At 51.2% G+C, this 17,490-nt stretch overlaps 4 protein-coding genes across 4 annotated transcripts; 2 read left to right on the forward strand and 2 right to left on the reverse strand.

Moving 5' to 3' along the window:
- Positions 1-350: 350 nt before the first annotated feature.
- On the reverse strand, positions 351-2,625 carry POX_h09603 (DNA damage response protein kinase DUN1; the record flags this gene model as incomplete). Its single annotated transcript, XM_050118353.1, has 6 exons — positions 351-964; positions 1,029-1,045; positions 1,116-1,246; positions 1,324-1,922; positions 1,998-2,520; positions 2,587-2,625. 6 exons carry the CDS (start codon positions 2,623-2,625, stop codon positions 351-353), a joined length of 1,923 nt encoding a protein of 640 aa, XP_049965140.1.
- An 832-nt stretch (positions 2,626-3,457) lies between these two features.
- On the forward strand, positions 3,458-9,983 carry POX_h09604 (uncharacterized protein; the record flags this gene model as incomplete). The annotated part of the gene is made up of 12 exons (XM_050118354.1): positions 3,458-3,465; positions 3,541-3,724; positions 3,797-6,508; positions 6,561-6,669; positions 6,729-6,994; positions 7,054-7,283; positions 7,342-7,713; positions 7,766-8,021; positions 8,096-8,231; positions 8,353-8,438; positions 8,500-8,640; positions 8,697-9,983. The coding sequence occupies 12 exons, from the start codon at positions 3,458-3,460 to the stop codon at positions 9,981-9,983; spliced, it is 5,787 nt and encodes a 1,928-aa protein (XP_049965141.1).
- A 417-nt stretch (positions 9,984-10,400) lies between these two features.
- POX_h09605 (uncharacterized protein) lies at positions 10,401-12,570 on the reverse strand (the record flags this gene model as incomplete). Its single annotated transcript, XM_050118355.1, has 6 exons — positions 10,401-11,422; positions 11,481-11,646; positions 11,735-12,298; positions 12,372-12,399; positions 12,467-12,502; positions 12,563-12,570. The coding sequence occupies 6 exons, from the start codon at positions 12,568-12,570 to the stop codon at positions 10,401-10,403; spliced, it is 1,824 nt and encodes a 607-aa protein (XP_049965142.1).
- A 1,083-nt stretch (positions 12,571-13,653) lies between these two features.
- Positions 13,654-17,098, forward strand: POX_h09606 (DNA repair protein RAD16; the record flags this gene model as incomplete). The annotated part of the gene is made up of 9 exons (XM_050118356.1): positions 13,654-14,568; positions 14,634-14,963; positions 15,024-15,132; positions 15,205-15,392; positions 15,456-15,676; positions 15,746-15,792; positions 15,858-15,984; positions 16,058-16,810; positions 16,867-17,098. 9 exons carry the CDS (start codon positions 13,654-13,656, stop codon positions 17,096-17,098), a joined length of 2,922 nt encoding a protein of 973 aa, XP_049965143.1.
- Positions 17,099-17,490: the final 392 nt, after the last annotated feature.

Below are 17,490 nucleotides of genomic sequence, written 5' to 3' on the forward strand. Positions count from 1 at the left end.
AAAACGGCCGAAGAAAAGAATGACCGGCCAGGATACCGGATCCATGGGTGTCGGTGCGACGCGGCGCCCAGACAGACCGACAGACGGAGATCTGGAGCCAACCGGGGAGGAAAAGCAGTATTGGGGACGGAGGTTACAATAAATATCAACATGTATTGGGAACGGCTCCTCTCCAGAAAGCCCCCCTCGAGTACGCCCATGAAAGCAAAGCGTGCGCCTGTATACATTCAAAAACCTGGTCCCATAGATGTTTCAGTACACTCCTAGATTCGAAGTAAATAATTAGGTATCGAGTCCATCACCGGGCTGAGTGGTCAAGAAAAAGAGAAGAGTCATCACCACCGCCCCCCTCATTCGTCATAGAGCGCAGGGTCCCCAGACTGGCCAAGATTGACAAAGTCATTCGGGTCGCGATCACCTCGAGGAGAACGCTCACGAGGCCCCGCTTTGGATGGCCGATTATGTACGCGTTTGCCCGCCTCGTTTTGGTGGTAGACCTTGACGGGGGCTTCGCCGTCCTCTGCGTGCTCACTGTAGTGAACATCGTTGACGCTGCTCAGCATCGTGCGTTCCCGCTCGACCTTCCGCTTGGAAAAATCCAGCTTGTCGAGCGCTCCCGTTAGCCCATCGGTGCTGTCATTCAAACCAGGGTACTTTTGGGTCAGCCACGGGTGCTCCAGACACTCGTCGACAGTGATTCGTTTGTCAACATCCACCGTGAGCATTTTGTCGATCAGATCCAGTGCAGGGTCGCCGACGGAATCCCAGTACGGGGATGGATAGTCAAAACGACCCATCTTGATCTGTTGCGCGAGCGTATATGGGTTTTCCTTCGTGCATAGCTCATCGGAGAACGGAGGAAAGCCGCAGAGGCAGATGTAAAGAACCACTCCGAGCGACCAGATGTCGACCGCCTTGGTATATCGGCGGCGGCGGGTTTCTTGTAGGATCTCCGGTGCGACATCTAGAAAAGTTAACATCCAGAACGTATTGCCACATCCCTCGACCCATTGTAGGACAAAACTCACAACTGGGCGTGCCACACCTACCGACGAATGTTAGCGCAATGATTTCCCATGGAGCATGCATCAGGGGGAAGACGGTCGGAAACTTACAGAGTAGTGGTGAAAGAGTCTTCGCCAATGATCTTGGCAAGGCCGAAATCACCCAGCTTGACGGTCAATTTCTTGTCCGCCACGAGGATGTTCTCGGGTTTGATGTCACGATGAACGATGCCCCGGTCATGCTGCAGAGAACGATTGGGTCGAGTGAGCATGTGCCAGCTTCAGAGCGCGGATCAATCGCCCCACGGATAGTTCTTACCAGATACTTCAATCCTTCAAAGAGCTGTCGAAACACGTGCCGAGTTTCCGCTTCGCTCAGCTTTTGTTTGGTCACAATTAAATTAAACAGTTCACCCTCAGGCGCGAGCTCCAAGATGAGATAGGCTCCGTCCGTTTCATCAAAGGTATCTTTCAAACACAGGAGGTTGGGATGATTGACGCTCATCAAGAGGGCAATCTCTTGCTGTAATGCCTCATTCTGTGACTGGGATTTTTGAGAGTCACCTGGCCGCTTCTCAAAGACTTTGGCGGCATATTGCTTCCCCGTGGCTCGATCCACACACAGGTATACCGTCGCAAAATGACCCTTGCCAAGTTGTTGAAGTTTCCGGTATTGGTGGCGGAAGCCACTGGTGTGACGGGTACGTGGATAGCGGAAGACGAATCGCGCTTCATTCAAGATCGAGACCTCATCGCGGTCTTCAAGCTCACGGTGCTTGTTGCGGCCCACCAAGGCGTCATTGACAAAGGTTCCGTTGCTGGACAAGTCCTCCAAGACGGCGACCACATCCCCTTTCTTTTTTTCCGAGAAGAGCAAAAAGTGACGATTGGAAATGGTCGGACTTTTGATAATCAGGTCTAACAATCGAGAAGCCAAGTTAGCACATCATTGCGTTTGGTGTCATCGTTGACCGCGAGCGAGTGTTGACAAACCACATTCGGGATGACGGCCGACGAGGTAGCCCCTGGGCGCAGGATTGGTCTTGTGTTTTTTTACTGCAGTTTTCTTATCGGACGTGTCTCTGGTTGGCTCTTCATGGCTGGCACATCCCTCGCGATGTTTCAAGACGAAGGGACCGCTCACACTATCGTCAAGGGGAATGAGGTATCCCCATACACCCTCCGCCGTCTCGTCGTCCACCTCATCTGCATACGTTCGTGGAGGATAGATAAACTGTGACAGAGCTTGCGTATCTCCCGGTGGCGAGGAGTATATTTGAGGTTGAGACTGCTCATTCGGCGGAGTGTGCGGGCGATCCGGCTGGTCAGAACTCAGCGGAGGCGTCGCCGTGTTTTCATTGCGAATATCCGTGACCGTTGAGTTTCCGTGGGTCAGGGGGGTAGGCAAGTAGTCGTGAAGCACAGGCGTCACCACCGGTTCTGGATGCTGTTGGCTCGAGATTCTTTGCGAGCGACGCGGTTTCTTCAATTCTTGCGAGTCCACGTCGGCGCTGTGCTACGACAGGAGCATGGAAGTATCAGCGCTGGCAAAGTCACGACTGGAATTGCTGTGTGCACTTACTCGACCTCGCTTGAGAGAACTTTTCTCGCGAGGGGCCATGGCGCCCTCTATGGTTCCACACAGACCCCAACGACGTGGAGAGGCGACAAAAGCCAATGACTGGGGTTGCCCAGAATGAGGCTCTTTGGAATGGGGGATGTCGGACAAAGGTCAGACGACAGCTGTGTCTTCCAAAAAGCCCAGGACGCGTGGGGAAATGCACCTCAATACCAATCCGCTCAGGCCAAGCGGGGATCTTTGGAGAGAGCGTGCTTTGATGATGAGCGGGTTGGATGAAACAACTGGGGTCGACCTTGGAGGCTCTAAGGGAGCGGCTGCATTTCTGGAGGAGACGTCAGTCAGGCCGCCCGCTACCCGCTGGGGGCACTTGGAAAGCGCCGACGGTGTCAACATATCTCCATTCGTGGTCATGTTGCCGAGCATATGGTCAATCTTCAAACAATTACTTGTTTGGATCAAAATCGTCTCGAGAGAGTGATGGAACAGGACGTTGAGCTCCATTGCTTTTTTTTTTCCTGCTCGCAATTACGTACTACCAATGGTTAATGGTCCTCTTGGGTTGAATTGTGTCTTCATGTCCCGAGTCAAGTAGTTATAGCTAACTCGGTTATTTCATACTCGACTGTTCTAATCACGCACGAGCACAGTGAAATTCTCATGGAGACGAGGGAATGTGACTCGATCAAGTATATGAGCCTCAGGGAAAAATAAAAATTCAAGTTAATACTCCTGTGTCGGACCTAGGCCGCCCATACTTCGCGTGTCAACACGTGCCTCTCCGTGCCTCATTCACATTCCCCCGGATTTCACAGGTGTCTCCTCGTTTCCCTTCCTTCTCTCCCTCTACGGCGATCTCGCAATCAAACCGAGAATGGATGGGTAAGTCGATTTGGTCCGTAAATTCGGATGCAAGTCCAAAGAGGCTAGTCTTCTAACGTGAAGTATATCTACCAGTCTCTCGGTCGGCATTCGACGTTCGGCGTTCGAGAAGTTGGCGGCCTTGGCCATCAAATCCTCGGGCAATGACGAAGCGTCGGACCTCGCACGCCTCACCAGACAAACCCGGCTCGCACGCCAACCAGACGGAAACGCAAATGGAGTGCTCGCTGAGCAGGCTCCGACATCCCGAGTCCCTATGGTAAGTAGATGACTGCGGACAAGAGGATGCGGGGAAACTTGCGCGCAGACTAATGTTTCAATCTATGCATAGGGGCTGCGTGAGTTGGATGTTTTACTTGCGCTGTGCAAAGCCGCCTCATCCGTGACCGACCCTGAGCATGCCAATCGTCTGGCTCTACAATTGTCCCGTTATTTGCCAGAATCCCCGACCCAACTGTTCCGGCCATCGCCTTTCCTTCACCAGGTTAAACCATCGCCATGGGAGATCCTGTCTCACAGCCTGACGAAAGCGCTTTTGGCTTTGGCGACCAAGTTCCCATCTCTGCGAACAGTGGCACTTAACGCGGTCAGCGCATTCGTGAAGAACTGCGCAGATGCAGTGGACACAATCACCCCCCTTCAGTATTCGGTGTCGGAGGCAGGAGGAAAAGGCGTGGTACACGAATCCATCGCTGTGCTGTCGATTACAGTGTCACTGGTCGGATTTTTGGAAGCTGCTGCCCAGTATGCTGCTATCTGGACTGCTGAAGAAAGGTTACAACTTATCGACAATTTGCGATCTATGGTGTCTGAACCATTCATGATTGCCGTGGAAACCGCTTCATCGACTGTGCGCAATGCTGGCCACTCCGATATCCCCATAAAGGATTGGCGGAGATTCTCGAGACGATATGCAAACCAGGGACGCCCATTGGGTGCGATGCTCGTCCAAGAAGGGTTCATGCAATTCGTCAAGTCGTGTGCCGTCTCCTTGATTGGACCTTCCAATCTCACTGACGATCAATTGTTGGATGAATACATGGCAGGCCTAGGCATTGCCAAGAGTTACGATGAGGGTGAAATTGCCCTGATTGAGCGCGTGACAGACTTGATCGTCGATGAAATCAATTTGCTGGAGGACGGCTCGGATTATTTGCAGGTTGGGTCTCCTTCTCAACAACGGTTGGCTTTTTCAGTCAAAAGTCATGCGCTGGTTGGATTCTTGAACTGTGTCATTCTAGGAGAGGACGCTGCGAACAACGAAATTCTCCTGTCTTGGCTGGAGAATACTATCAGCAATGCACAGCAGATGGCCTGTGACGAGTTGGCGATGACCACACTCAAGTGCATCGCTATCCTCGCGAGAATGTCTTCCAATGGGGCTACGCTTGGACGTCGCTGTCTTCTTCAGTACCTTGTTCACGGTCGTGCATCTAAGGGGCCAGTTGTGGCTGTTGCTTCACGCTGTCTTGCACAGATTCTGAGCATTCTGTCTGAAGACTCTGTCATCGCCACATTGTACTCTTTGGGTAATTCGCTTAGTCCGGGTCCCATGGCCGACCAAGCAGCCCAGGATCATATCCTTATTGACTCTGCTGGACTCACGGGAAATTTGGTGGCTTATGCTCACACCGGGGATGCAAGCCAGGCTACCCTTGCTGCCCTGGGCGAGGATGAGACTCTGACAAACCGAAATGTTGTACATGCAATTGTGAACATCGCGGCAAGCTGTAAGGATGACAAAATCAGTGCTCTTGCTCAGTCGATGCTTCTCCAAAAAGTTGGCAAAATCAACGTTTCTGTTGATGCGCTCATCATTCAGGAAACTGCAGTGCTTGCTTTGAGCATCGCCCAGCCCGAGTTCCTGTTACTGCTGAAGTTCTACACTCGCATCTACCTCGACGGTCTACACAAGGGCCTGAACATCATCACTGATGCCGTTCAATGTGCTTGGTCATATCTCTCTGTCTCCTTGGAAGAGAAGTCACCCCTTCACAGACTTTATTTGACTCATCTCTTAGAGACCATTGTGAACAAGGGTGATATCCCTGATATGGGTGAATCTGAACACCACAAAGATATCGTTTTCGCCTCTGGGGACATCACTCCCCTGCTGAAACCGCTAGCATTGCTTGCGTCCTCAAGAACTCCCAAGGGAGAAACGAGTCTCCTTACTTTAGGCTATGATGAAGGCATCTGCTCTCTTTTCCGCGATGCCTGGTTCAACATTGCCATTCATGGAATCACAATCAATTCGAGTGTCTATCACAAACATCTCAAGGAGCTGGGCTTGCTCGCGAGCCATTCCCCGCCGTTGATCGCAGAGGAGCGTATGGAGTCCCTCGAGAGCGATGTGGAGCTTAACACAGTCCTGCGAAGGGGTACAAGCTCTCACCGACTCCAGGAGCAAAAACGCTCGCTGATGGCGGAACTTGTGGGCCGTGAGTCTGATATCAAGCGTCTCGACTATCCCCGCTCTGTGTTCCTCAATGCCGTGCTGCTAGTTGAAACTCTTCGCTCATTATCCGGCGACTGTAGCAAGGTCCTGAATTATTTCCGAGACCCGGCTGTGGCAGCGCAGGAGATGGCCACGTGCATGAATGCTGTGGCAGATAAGGTTGTTACAAGCTATCTGTCGCGAACACTCTCAGGGGAGTACGATGAGTTCTCGGCACCTTACCTGGCAAACCAGCTGGCCAATTTCCTTACCGCTTGCTGTCATCGCATTGAGAGGATCCAACATATTGCAACATTGTGCACGGACAAAATCATCCGTGAATGTCCATCCGCCCTGTGTGAAAAGAAATCTCTCTTCGCTCTGCTTGAAATTCTTACTGTGATGTGGTCGTCCTGCATTCAGGGTGAGCTTGATGAGTTTGAGTGGCAGCCTACCCTAGTGTCACCCATGGGCATTGTCAAAGTCGATTTGCCTGACAACTACGCGCTTCGGAAAGCTACTCTCCACAGATTCCTTGCACGGGCTAAGACATGGGTAACTGCGGTCTTGAATATTGCTCCACTGGATGTCAAGGGGCTATTGCAGGTATGCTTTAGTATACATACTTTTCACAATTTTGGAGCTTACGCGAAAATAGACATACCTCTCTGAATACGACGACGATGGCAGCTACGGGCACATTGCATTGGGCCGTTCATTTGCTTTGGAGATGGGTTCATTGATTCCGCTAAGCGACCCCAGACTTGGTGAGTCGCCCCATGAGCATGAGCAGGCAAAAGCATTCACTGTCTCACACGCTTAATAGGGTCTATCGATATACATGAGAGCGAGGCCAATATTGCGTCCGATTTCATGGCACTTTATACCGCACGTCAGAAGTATCGCCGGCCAGATGATTCCTCACTTGACCATCAAACTGGTCAGCTTTCTGTAATCAGTGGTTTGTCATCCAACTCTGACCTCCGATCACGAATCATGCTAACTTGCGACTTTTTCCTTGTTTTGAAGGTGATCGCGAATTCACCAGCGAATCGGCTGTTAATCTGGAGTATTCCCTTGCTCGAATATACGGTAAGAGCATGAAAGGTGACACTGTTCCTCTTGTGGAAGTAAGACATGCGCTGCGACAGGCTGCCCGTATAATTTGCAGTAGCATCAGTCCTCGACTGTCTATTGTCCACTACCTAGTCGCATTACCCTTTCAGATGTTCAGCAAGGAAACGATGAAGCTGGGAGTATCCCTGTGGCTTGGGGTGATTCATGAAAATCCCAGCGTCGAGCCTCGAATCCTAGCTCACGTAGTTGAGGCATGGGATAAAAGCATTCAGCGACGACAGGGCTTGTTCGATCCGACTTTCGAGTAAGTCAGGAGCCCCTCTGCCATGTCCCAAGAATGACTTATTCACCTCTTGACCTAGGTATCTGGACCCACTTCAGACAAAGATTGAGCTGCTGCCATCCGACAAAGCAGCCATGCTGAGAAAACAGCAAATCGCGCAAGACACCCTCTCGCCACATCTACGCGTGCTCCAGTTCTTCGAGAGTCATTTCAGCGCTGTCCGATTGGGCAATCTTCAGGACCATCAACTGTTCTGTCGTATGATTAGCAACACTCTCGTTGCTCTGACTAAGACAACGGGTCATCCTCTTGCTCGAGAAATTCATTTCCGCCTTGTCCTGTTCGGCTTGCGCATCTTGCAAAACATGACTCCGCGGAACAGCACAGCTTCCTGGAAGTTGAAAGACCAGATCTTGTCCGCTGCGTTGAGTTGGTTCAAGCACGCACCAAGGTAAGTGCCATTCATGTCAAAATTAGACAAGTGGGCGCTCATGTCTTCTCAGATGGTCATTTGGCGGCAATCGTTTGCAGATCAAAGCTGAGGACAAGGTCCTCGGAGATGTTGTCTCTGCTCTGCGAACTACCGCGGACATTGCCACCCATGCACAAGGACCTCACAAGCCATTGCAGCCTAAGCAAGATCTTACACAGTTGTTGATCGAGAACGAGCGCATGCGTCTTCGAGTGTGGTTGTTCCCGTTGGAGCCCGAGCGAAAGCATCACATTCCTTCCATTGGTGGAAAGAGTTCGTCCTCCGACGTAAGTTACTGTGCATCCAATTTTCCCTACTTTCAACTTGGAGAGGTGATAAGTAGCTAATCCGAGTCCCACAGGCCATCGCAGCCTACCTACGTCTTGCGTGGGCTGAGAATCCTGGCCTCGCGATTCAGCTCGCGGCGCGATTCCCATCAATTAAGATCCAGTCGGAAATCCGGGCCTTAATCCTAAACGCCCCCGAGAAAGCACTCGGTGAGCCAGCGGCTCTTGAGATCATGTTCGAATCGTCGCTGCAGCCCGACATCAATTCCCAACTAAAGGCAAGCTTAATAATAGACCATGGAGCTTGTTTTGTCGACTGACTGTTGTTTAGTATTTGCTTTACTGGGCACCCGTCAACCCAACCGAAGCTTTGACCTATTTCCTTCCGGCCTATGGAAATCACCCATTCATTCTCCAGTATGCTATGCGAGCCTTGGAGAGCCACTCCATGGACGTTCGCTTCTATATTGTGGCGCAGCTTGTCCAGGCCCTCAGATACGACGCCCTAGGCTACGTGGAGCGCTATACCCTTGAGACAGCGAAGCAATCTCAGCTTTTCGCTCACCAAGTAATTTGGAACATGAAGGCAAATTCATACAAGGATGAAGATTCGCAAGTGGTAAGCAAAGTCCCCCTGGCAGCTTCGGACTGCAAACTAACATGAGAACCTTCTAGCCCGACCCAATTAAGCCAACTCTGGACCGCTTCCTCGACTCTTTGGTTGGCAGCTTCACGGCAGAAGAGCGCGATTTCTACGATAGGGAATTCTCGTTCTTCAACGAGGTCACCGACGTGTCCGGTAAACTACGCCCGTACATCAAGCGGAGCAAACCTGAGAAAAAGGAGAAGATCGAAGAAGAACTACGGAAGATCAAGGTCGAGGTTGGTGTTTACTTACCGAGCAATCCTGACGGCGTGGTTGTTGGTATCGACCGAAAATCCGGCAAGCCCTTGCAAAGTCACGCCAAAGCTCCTTATATGGCGACTTTCCGGATTCAGAAAACTCGCCCTCGCCTGGCAGGTAAATGTGATACGGCTACGGCTGGCGCCAATGGCGGCGATGACCGTCAGCTCGCAAGCCGTTCAGGTGAGCCCGACCTCGAGACTTACGAAGTGTGGCAATCGGCAATTTTCAAGGTCGGCGATGATTGTCGACAAGACATGCTTGCCCTGCAGATGATTGCAGCGTTCCGCAGCATCTTCTCCAATGTCGGGTTGGATGTATGGGTGTTCCCTTACCGGGTCACGTCTACCGCTCCAGGCTGTGGTGTGATTGACGTCTTGCCCAACTCCATATCCCGAGACATGCTTGGTCGAGAAGCCGTGAATGGTCTCTATGATTACTTCGTCACCAAATATGGAGGTGAAGACTCGATCCGATTCCAGGAAGCCCGTACCAACTTTGTCAAGAGTATGGCTGCGTACTCTGTGATCTCATACCTGCTTCAATTTAAGGATCGACACAACGGCAATATCATGATCGACGATGCGGGTCACATCATCCACATTGACTTCGGATTCTGCTTCGACATTGCGCCCGGTGGTGTGCGGTTCGAGCGTGCGCCTTTCAAACTGACTTCGGAGATGGTGGCGGTTATGAGTGGAACGCACAATCCAGCGCACCATGCTGGTGGAGGTGGAATCAGTCTCCCTGGCAGCAACTCACACAACCCAACAACCACCCAGCCGTACCGGTGGTTTGAGTCCCTCGTGGTGAAGGCATTCCTGGCATCTCGCCCCTACTGCACCAAGCTCGCGCACATCGTGACACTGATGCTGGACAGCGGACTTCCGTGCTTCAAGCCCGAAACTCTGAAGAATTTCCGCGATCGATTCGTTCTGGAAAAGAGCGAACGTGATGCCGCCGAATATATGCGTGAGTTGACTCGCAAGTCATACATGAGTGTTTCAACCAAGGGATATGACCAGTTCCAGCTCATGACCAACGGTATCCCGTACTAATTGGCAATGTCGTGACGCTGTCCACAATATTCGTGCACCCTGATTGCCACGCCGAGATTCCTGCGACGACTGGTCTACTTTGCAGGAGTCGATAATACCTCTATATGTTTCTTCTTCGATTACCGACGTTACAAGTTTAATCAATATGGTCGTTGCTGAATCTGGACGCTATGTCCAAGTTACATGTCATCGTGTACTTGGATAGGAGCTTTAACTATACTAGCCTTCAGGCTAATAGACACCATAGAGCGTATGACTTTGGGGTTGGATGGCCGAACCTGCCAAGCGACTCAACGCCTCGCGCAAAATCCTCCTTCTGCAGTGGAGTAGTAGCTTTGCAGCACGCTAGTGAAAAGCGCCCAAACAGATGTCACAGAGCGCTATTTCAATTCAGTAAATACATGTCAACAATATAATCTATACCAGCTCTTTCTGCGTGATCCCATCAATGGTCAACCTGGCTCCCACCGTCCCAATCACCGCAACACCCCGGGGGATCTTGATATCACGAATCTTAAAGCAGCCAAAAACCACCAGGCGGGTCAAAGCCGGACAACATCTGAAGATGCACTGGGCGAGGTAATCATCCACCACGCCATTAAAGGCAATATCTAGATACTTCAGTTCCGGATATCTTTTGTGTTCGGCGAAGACCTCCTCGTATGCCTTGTACGAGATATGTCGACATGAAGCGACATTTAGCGTCCTCAGCTTGCTACCAGAATGCACCATCAACTCGATGAAGCCATTTGAGGCCAAACCAATAGGATCAGGTGGACCGCCTGGGTTTGCCGTATCCACGTCTCGCACACGGTGGAAGTCCGCAAAGGTCAGAGGCGGGTTCGACCAGTCGCGGAAAAGGGTGGCGAGGGCTTGATCGCTGATTTCAGCGTTAATAGCGAGCCGGAGTTTATTCAAGTGCCGACAATTCTCGCGAATGAGCTGAATCAGCTTGTCGTCTGCATAGTAAAACTCTTCCAATGATAGAGAGCGTAGATTGGACCCAAGTTCCTTGACGATCTGAAGGAGAGGCTCAGCAGAGGTTTCCTGACTGATGTGTAAAGAGAGATGCTCCAGTGTTTTGATGGTTGAGATGGCTTCCAGCGCCTTGTCGCCAATCTTATTGAGATGTTTGAACTTGAGCCGTTGCAACTGGGTGCAGTGCCTGGCCATAACTTCAACAGTCTCATCGTCAAAGGCGGAATCCAAGTTCCATAATTTCAAACTGCGGAAGCGTGGACCCAAGCGGATAAATAGTCGTCGCCATACTTCATCCGTGACGAGGTTTGGAGAGTCGAGGTGTAGATGTTCGATAGGCACGTCGCGCTCCATCATGTATTCAAAGATTCGGTCTTTCATGGGAGTGACAAATCGCAGATTGAGCTTGTTCAGATTGGGCATGAGAGCGAGGATTTTGTGGTAATCGTCCGTATCCAGTTCTATGCGCTCGTTAGTAAAGAGGTTTTCTATTGATAAACAAGCTGCGGATAATCTCACTAGCACAGTCGTAGATATTAATTTCTCTGTTTTGTGGGCGGATGAACAAATCCAACGTCGTGGAAGTAATCGCCCGCCTGCGGGCGAGAATTTGGCTGAGTCGATGCATCACTGGCGGAGGAAGATCGCCAAACTCTTCCACGTCGGCGATATTCTCTGCCACTTTCTGCAGAGGTCAGCACCAGAGATTCAAGCTTCTTCAAGAAAGAAAAACGATAATAATCAGAACGACGAAAAGCTCCCGATGGTCGTACCTTGATGCATGTCTCGAGTAAACTTTGGGTGCCCTGAGAGGCCAGTCCGTCCAACAGAGCGCTCTGATTCTGGCGACGACCAATTCCTGCACTACGCTTCTTCGGCGCAGCCTTCTTCTCACCACCGGCATGTTTCTTAGAGCAGTCGGCGCACAAGAGGCCGCCGGCGGGGCCTGTCTTACTATATGGCGTCACGGTGAAACGTTTACCACAGATCTCACAGTTTTCCAGCTGGCCAGGCAACGGCCGCTGTTTCTCCCTCACCATCTCATCTGCTAAGAGATCATCGTCACCGTCAGGTTCTCCGGTTCTTCGAGCCTTGCGACGAGCGAAATCTTTGGTTTTCTTGATCCTCTCGATGGCTTGTTGTCGTTTGCGCTTCTTGGCTTTGTCCTCTGGCGATTCAGCTTCTGGGGTGGGCTCTGCTGATGGCTCTTCCATTTCCACATCGTTCTCCTCCTCTCCCTCCGGTACCTCCGGAGACTCTCCAGTCCCCTCGCGCGCGGCCTGGGCCATCCTTCGATCGTAGTCATCGCGAATCTGCGCCGCAGAAATATTGTTTGACTTTGTCAAGAGAATGTCAGCAATGTGGTCCCCAGGCAAGATGAATAAAACTAAAATGAAGCCAGGCACATACAGCAAGGAAATCAGTCAAGGCAGACCGCCTGTGAATTCAGACATCAGTACGTTATTACTTCGTCGCCGGACATTGCAGGTGTAATGAGGTCATACGGGCCGCGGATATTACTCGCTTGTCTTCGGCTTGCCCTGTGACTAGAATCAGCATCGCTTCGCGGACTGTCTCGTCTCACACATATAGACCAGTACACATACATATTGAATCGCTATACACTCAACTCAAAAAGAAAGAGTACCGCAGTTTGGCCGCAAGAGACAAGGTTGACTGTGGCGATCAGAGTCGAGAGCAGGTCACGGGACCGTGATGATTTCGCGTTGCACTTTACGCGCCGATCGGCGGGACGAGGCTCTTATCGGGCGCCTCGCAGTTGGAACTTGGCGATATGTTTGAAGAGTCCGAACTTCTGAAAGCCTTGTCGGATCAAAGCCAGGCGGCAATTGATCGGAGCAATTGACTTCCGAGGAAGATGAATGGATTGAAGAGATCCACGACCCAGATAAAAAACACAGGATCGCTCCAATCGGGAGATAAAGCTGATCCAACGAAGAAGCAAAAGAGGATCTCAAGTGGCGAACTTCCCCTTGCGATCGCTGGCCGTGTTCGTCATTGGCGGGATCTCACTAGATGTCCAAAGAACGAGAACCCCAGAAGCCGCCTCTCGAAGGGAAAATGCTGAAGAGTGGCCGGTGGAATGAGGCGAATGTGATAGATCGAGAGAAGAGGAAAATTTCTCCCACACATCGAGATGGATTGTAGTCGCTCCCAGTCATGTGCTTTGGAACTTTAATGATCGAGGCAACTGTCACTCTCCGATAAGCAAATTGACTCCATCAGCAGCAAGTCGCGCTAATCTTACCTTTGGCAACTTCGACCCTCGACGCCTTCCTCCCATAGTCCCACGCTCCTTCTTCTCTGCCATCTCATCTTTCTTTCCATCTGATCATTCTTTTGGCATTTGATTCATTCATTTTATCTGGTCCTCGGCAGCTTTGTTATTCTCCGATTCGTGAAAGGACCCTCCCGCTTGGTGCCGTCAGAGACCTGCCGATAAGAAAGAATCGTAAGTGCAGGCACCTGCAGATGCCGTTCGAATGCGCGATTCGGCTTCATCATCATCGTTGACCATTGCACGCCGAGCCCCTTGAACGGCGGGTGCTGACGACAGCAGAAGGAATACGAATTAGACTATTCAATCCATTCGGCCGAGTCTCTATTGATCGACTTTGTCCATTTTCGCCGTTCATCCCATCTTCGCAACCTTTGAACTCCATCACCGATCATGCCCGTGAGAAGAAGATCTCAAGCCGCTGTAGTCCCGGACTCAGAGGACGATAACCTTCTCAGCGGCACTTCAGTCAGAAATGTCTCGCCGCCGCGACGGACTAATCCTCGGCGCAAAACACCACGTTCCAGGATCAGCACCGCCCGCGTCATCGACGACTCCGACGATGATGAGCTTGCATCATTAGCCATGGATACCCCCCACACCCGTACCCCCCAAACGGCTCAGAATCTGGCCGTCAAGGTGGTGATTCCCTCACAAAAGGATGCATCCCCGAGCGACTCAAGCGCTTCATCAGGGAATCCATCTGGCGAAGGCAACACAGCATATAGTACGCCGGCGACTAGCGTTGGAACGCCTGCAGAGTCTAGCGTCAAGCGCACGCTCGGTCGTGTCAATGCATCAGATCGTGCCCAGCGTCTGCGCGCGAGTAGCACCGCCGCGAGACGAACGTCGCTGCGAAATCAGCGCGGAACGAAGCGATCTGCTGACGATGCCGAGCTAGCCCAGGAAGGTGATCTCAACCCAAAGATGTCGGATGCAGCAATGGCCCATGCTTTGCAGATGGAGGAATATGAAAAGCAGCCGTTGCCCAAGAAGCGAAAGGCCGATGCCCCTGAGCAACGTCGAGCTTACTCACATACTCACCCAAGCATTGTTGATATTTCGAGCGAGAGCGGCTCATCTCTTTCGGACTCTATGGATGAGATGTTTGACTCTATGGATGACCTTGACTCGACCTTCGATTCCGAGTCTGAGGGAGAGTGGATCACTATCCAAACACTGCAGGAGTCAAAGAGAAACCGCAAGTCGAAGGGCAGAGACGCTGAAGACTTGGAGTCGACTAACCTGTCCGAAGATGAGCTTATTTCTATGGGTTTGAGCTGGGAAGAGCAGCGTAAAGCTCGTCGAGTAAGTTTTGACTCTTGCCACGGGCACTTCTTGGAAGCGAGGAACTCACCACTGTTATCATTTAGGCCAAGGCCGATCGAAAGAAATTAGAGAAAAAGCATCCGGCCATTGTGACTATGTGGGAGACGCTCAAGGCAACCCCCATCATCACGCCAAAGCCTGCACTCCAGCCGGAGTCCATCACGCGCAAGTTGAAGCCTTTCCAGTTGGAAGGTTTGAATTGGATGCTGGAACAGGAGAAGACGCAGTATCGGGGAGGCCTTCTCGGTGATGAAATGGGAATGGGAAAAACCATTCAGGCTGTGTCCCTGATCATGTCTGATTTCCCTCAGCGAGAGCCAACTTTGGTCCTCGTGCCACCGGTTGCTCTAATGCAATGGGTTTCTGAGATCAAGGTTCGTTTTTGCTGCTGAGTGGAAAAATATGGGGGGTTGACGCTGAATATCATTCTACAGGAGTACACCAATGGCAAGCTGAAGGTTTGCGTATATCACAACGCGGATCCCAAGGTCAAGAAGCTGTCTCAAGCTGATCTTCGGAAGTTCGACGTTATCATGATTTCCTGTGAGTCGACGAGCCTCATGATGGGCGATGAGCGCAAGCTACTTAGGGGAGCATGCTGACATGACCATGTAGACTCGAGTCTCGAGTCAATTTACCGAAAACAAGAAAAGGGTTGGACGCGTGGCAATGGAACCGTCAAGGAAGATAGTGAGTCCGCATTTCTGCGATTTCTCATCTCGACCCATATTCACCTCCGTCTAGGCTTGATCCATTCAATCCATTACCACCGCCTCATCCTTGATGAAGCGCATAGTATCAAGGTACTTACTTGCTCTTGTCTCGTCTTGATTAACTTGGAATATTCAATATTGACAAAGCTTCAGCAACGCACAACTGGAGTCGCGAAAGCTTGTTTTGCTTTAAAGGCTTCCTACAAGTGGTGCCTGTCTGGTACGCCCGTTCAAAACAGAATTGGAGAATTTTTTTCTCTCCTGCGGTTCTTGCAGGTCAAGCCCTTCGCTTGCTATTTCTGCAAGCAGTGCCCTTGCGAACAGCTACAGTGGTCTGCGAACAAACAGGGTCGATGCAATGAGTGCGGACATACGTACGTGAATTTTGTCCGCGCGGCGAAGAAGAGAGTAACTTAAGAAGTTCGAAGCTCACTAATCTCTAGGGGCTTTAACCACATCTCGATCTTTAATAAGGAAATTCTCAATCCGAGTGAGTTCACGATCTTCGAATGTCATTCGTCGCGCCAGTCGCACGAGTGCTGATTTTCTTCCCAGTTACCGAGGGTCGGACTGCCGAGGAGCGCAAGGAAGGCCTAGCCAAGCTGCGCCTGATCACCGATCACATTATGCTTCGACGGATGAAGGAAGAGCACACTTCGTCTATGGAACTCCCGCCTAAGAGGTACGTCGAGTCGCTACTGAACCTCTGCTGATTTTGGGACACTTGATGTGTTAACGCAAGCTTCTCTTTATAGAATTACCATCCATAATGAGTTCTTTGGAGAGATCGAACACGACTTTTCTCGCAGTATTATGACCAATTCTTCGCGGCAGTTTGACACCTATGTTAGTCGTGGTGTCATGTTGAACAACTACGCAAACATTTTCGGTCTTATCATGCAAATGCGACAGGTGGCAAACCATCCTGACTTGATCCTCAAGAAACACGTGCAGCCCGGATTCAATGTTTTGGTCTGCCGTGTTTGCGACGAGCCTGCCGAAGATGCCATTCGGTCGCGTTGCCGACACGAGTTCTGCCGCAAGTGCGCTAAGGATTATATCCAGTCATTTGATGACGCCTCCACGGTGGACTGCCCGCAGTGCCACATCTCCCTCTCCATCGATCTGGAGCAGCCCACTATTGAGCAGTCTGACGAGTCGATGAAGAAGAATTCGATCATCAATCGAATTCGGATGGACGACTGGACATCTTCGACTAAAATTGAGACTCTGCTCTACGAACTATACCAGCAGCGCACGAAGAGTCACACCCCCAAGTCCATTATCTTTTCGCAGTTCACCTCGATGCTGCAACTCGTGGAGTGGCGGTTGCGGCATGCCGGATTCAATACCGTGATGCTCGATGGCACCATGACGCCGGCACAGCGTCAAAAGTCCATTGAGCATTTCATGAAGAACGCCGATGTCGAAGTCTTCCTTGTCTCGCTCAAAGCAGGTGGTGTGGCCTTGAACCTGACGGAAGCGTCTCGTGTCTTTATAGTGGATCCGTAAGTCATCTCTCCTGGGCACTCTCCCAACACATCTGCTGACCGTCACCCGTTAGATGGTGGAACCCTGCCGCTGAATGGCAGAGTGCTGACCGAAGCCATCGCATTGGTCAGCAGAGACCATGCGTGATCACCCGATTGACGATTGAAGACTCGGTCGAATCACGAATTGTCCAGCTTCAAGAGAAGAAGGCGAACCTTATCCGAGGCACCATCAATAAAGATCAGGGCAAAGCCTTGGAGAAACTCACTCCTGAGGATATGCAGTTCCTGTTCCGAGGCTCATGAGAAGTCTGTGCACAGGAATGTCATGTACTCAGATACACATTCTGTCTCGGTCTTTTTGGGGGCAAGATCCTTTGACAACGTATTCTAGTCCTTCCGCGCCTCACGTTGAGCAAGCCTGGCTGGCTTACCCTTTCGCTTACGGGCCCCCCCACACCTTTTTGTCGTGAGGCTCTTGTCCGTGCGCGCGACGACTGCGGACGGAATGCGTGGGACAAGAAAAACTTGGTCTGATGTTAATTAGCTAGCCAGTCATTATTTTTTGCAGATTACTACATGTTTGCCCATGACCTTGGCCGTCCGTCTCCGATTGAATGACTCACTCTTTGGCAAGCGAACCATGACTCCATATTCATGTTAATGCTCTTCAGTAGGATCTTTACCATTCTGGCAGC

This window comes from Penicillium oxalicum, chromosome VIII, assembly GCF_001723175.1.
Source record: "Penicillium oxalicum strain HP7-1 chromosome VIII, whole genome shotgun sequence".
Lineage (NCBI taxonomy): Eukaryota > Fungi > Ascomycota > Eurotiomycetes > Eurotiales > Aspergillaceae > Penicillium > Penicillium oxalicum.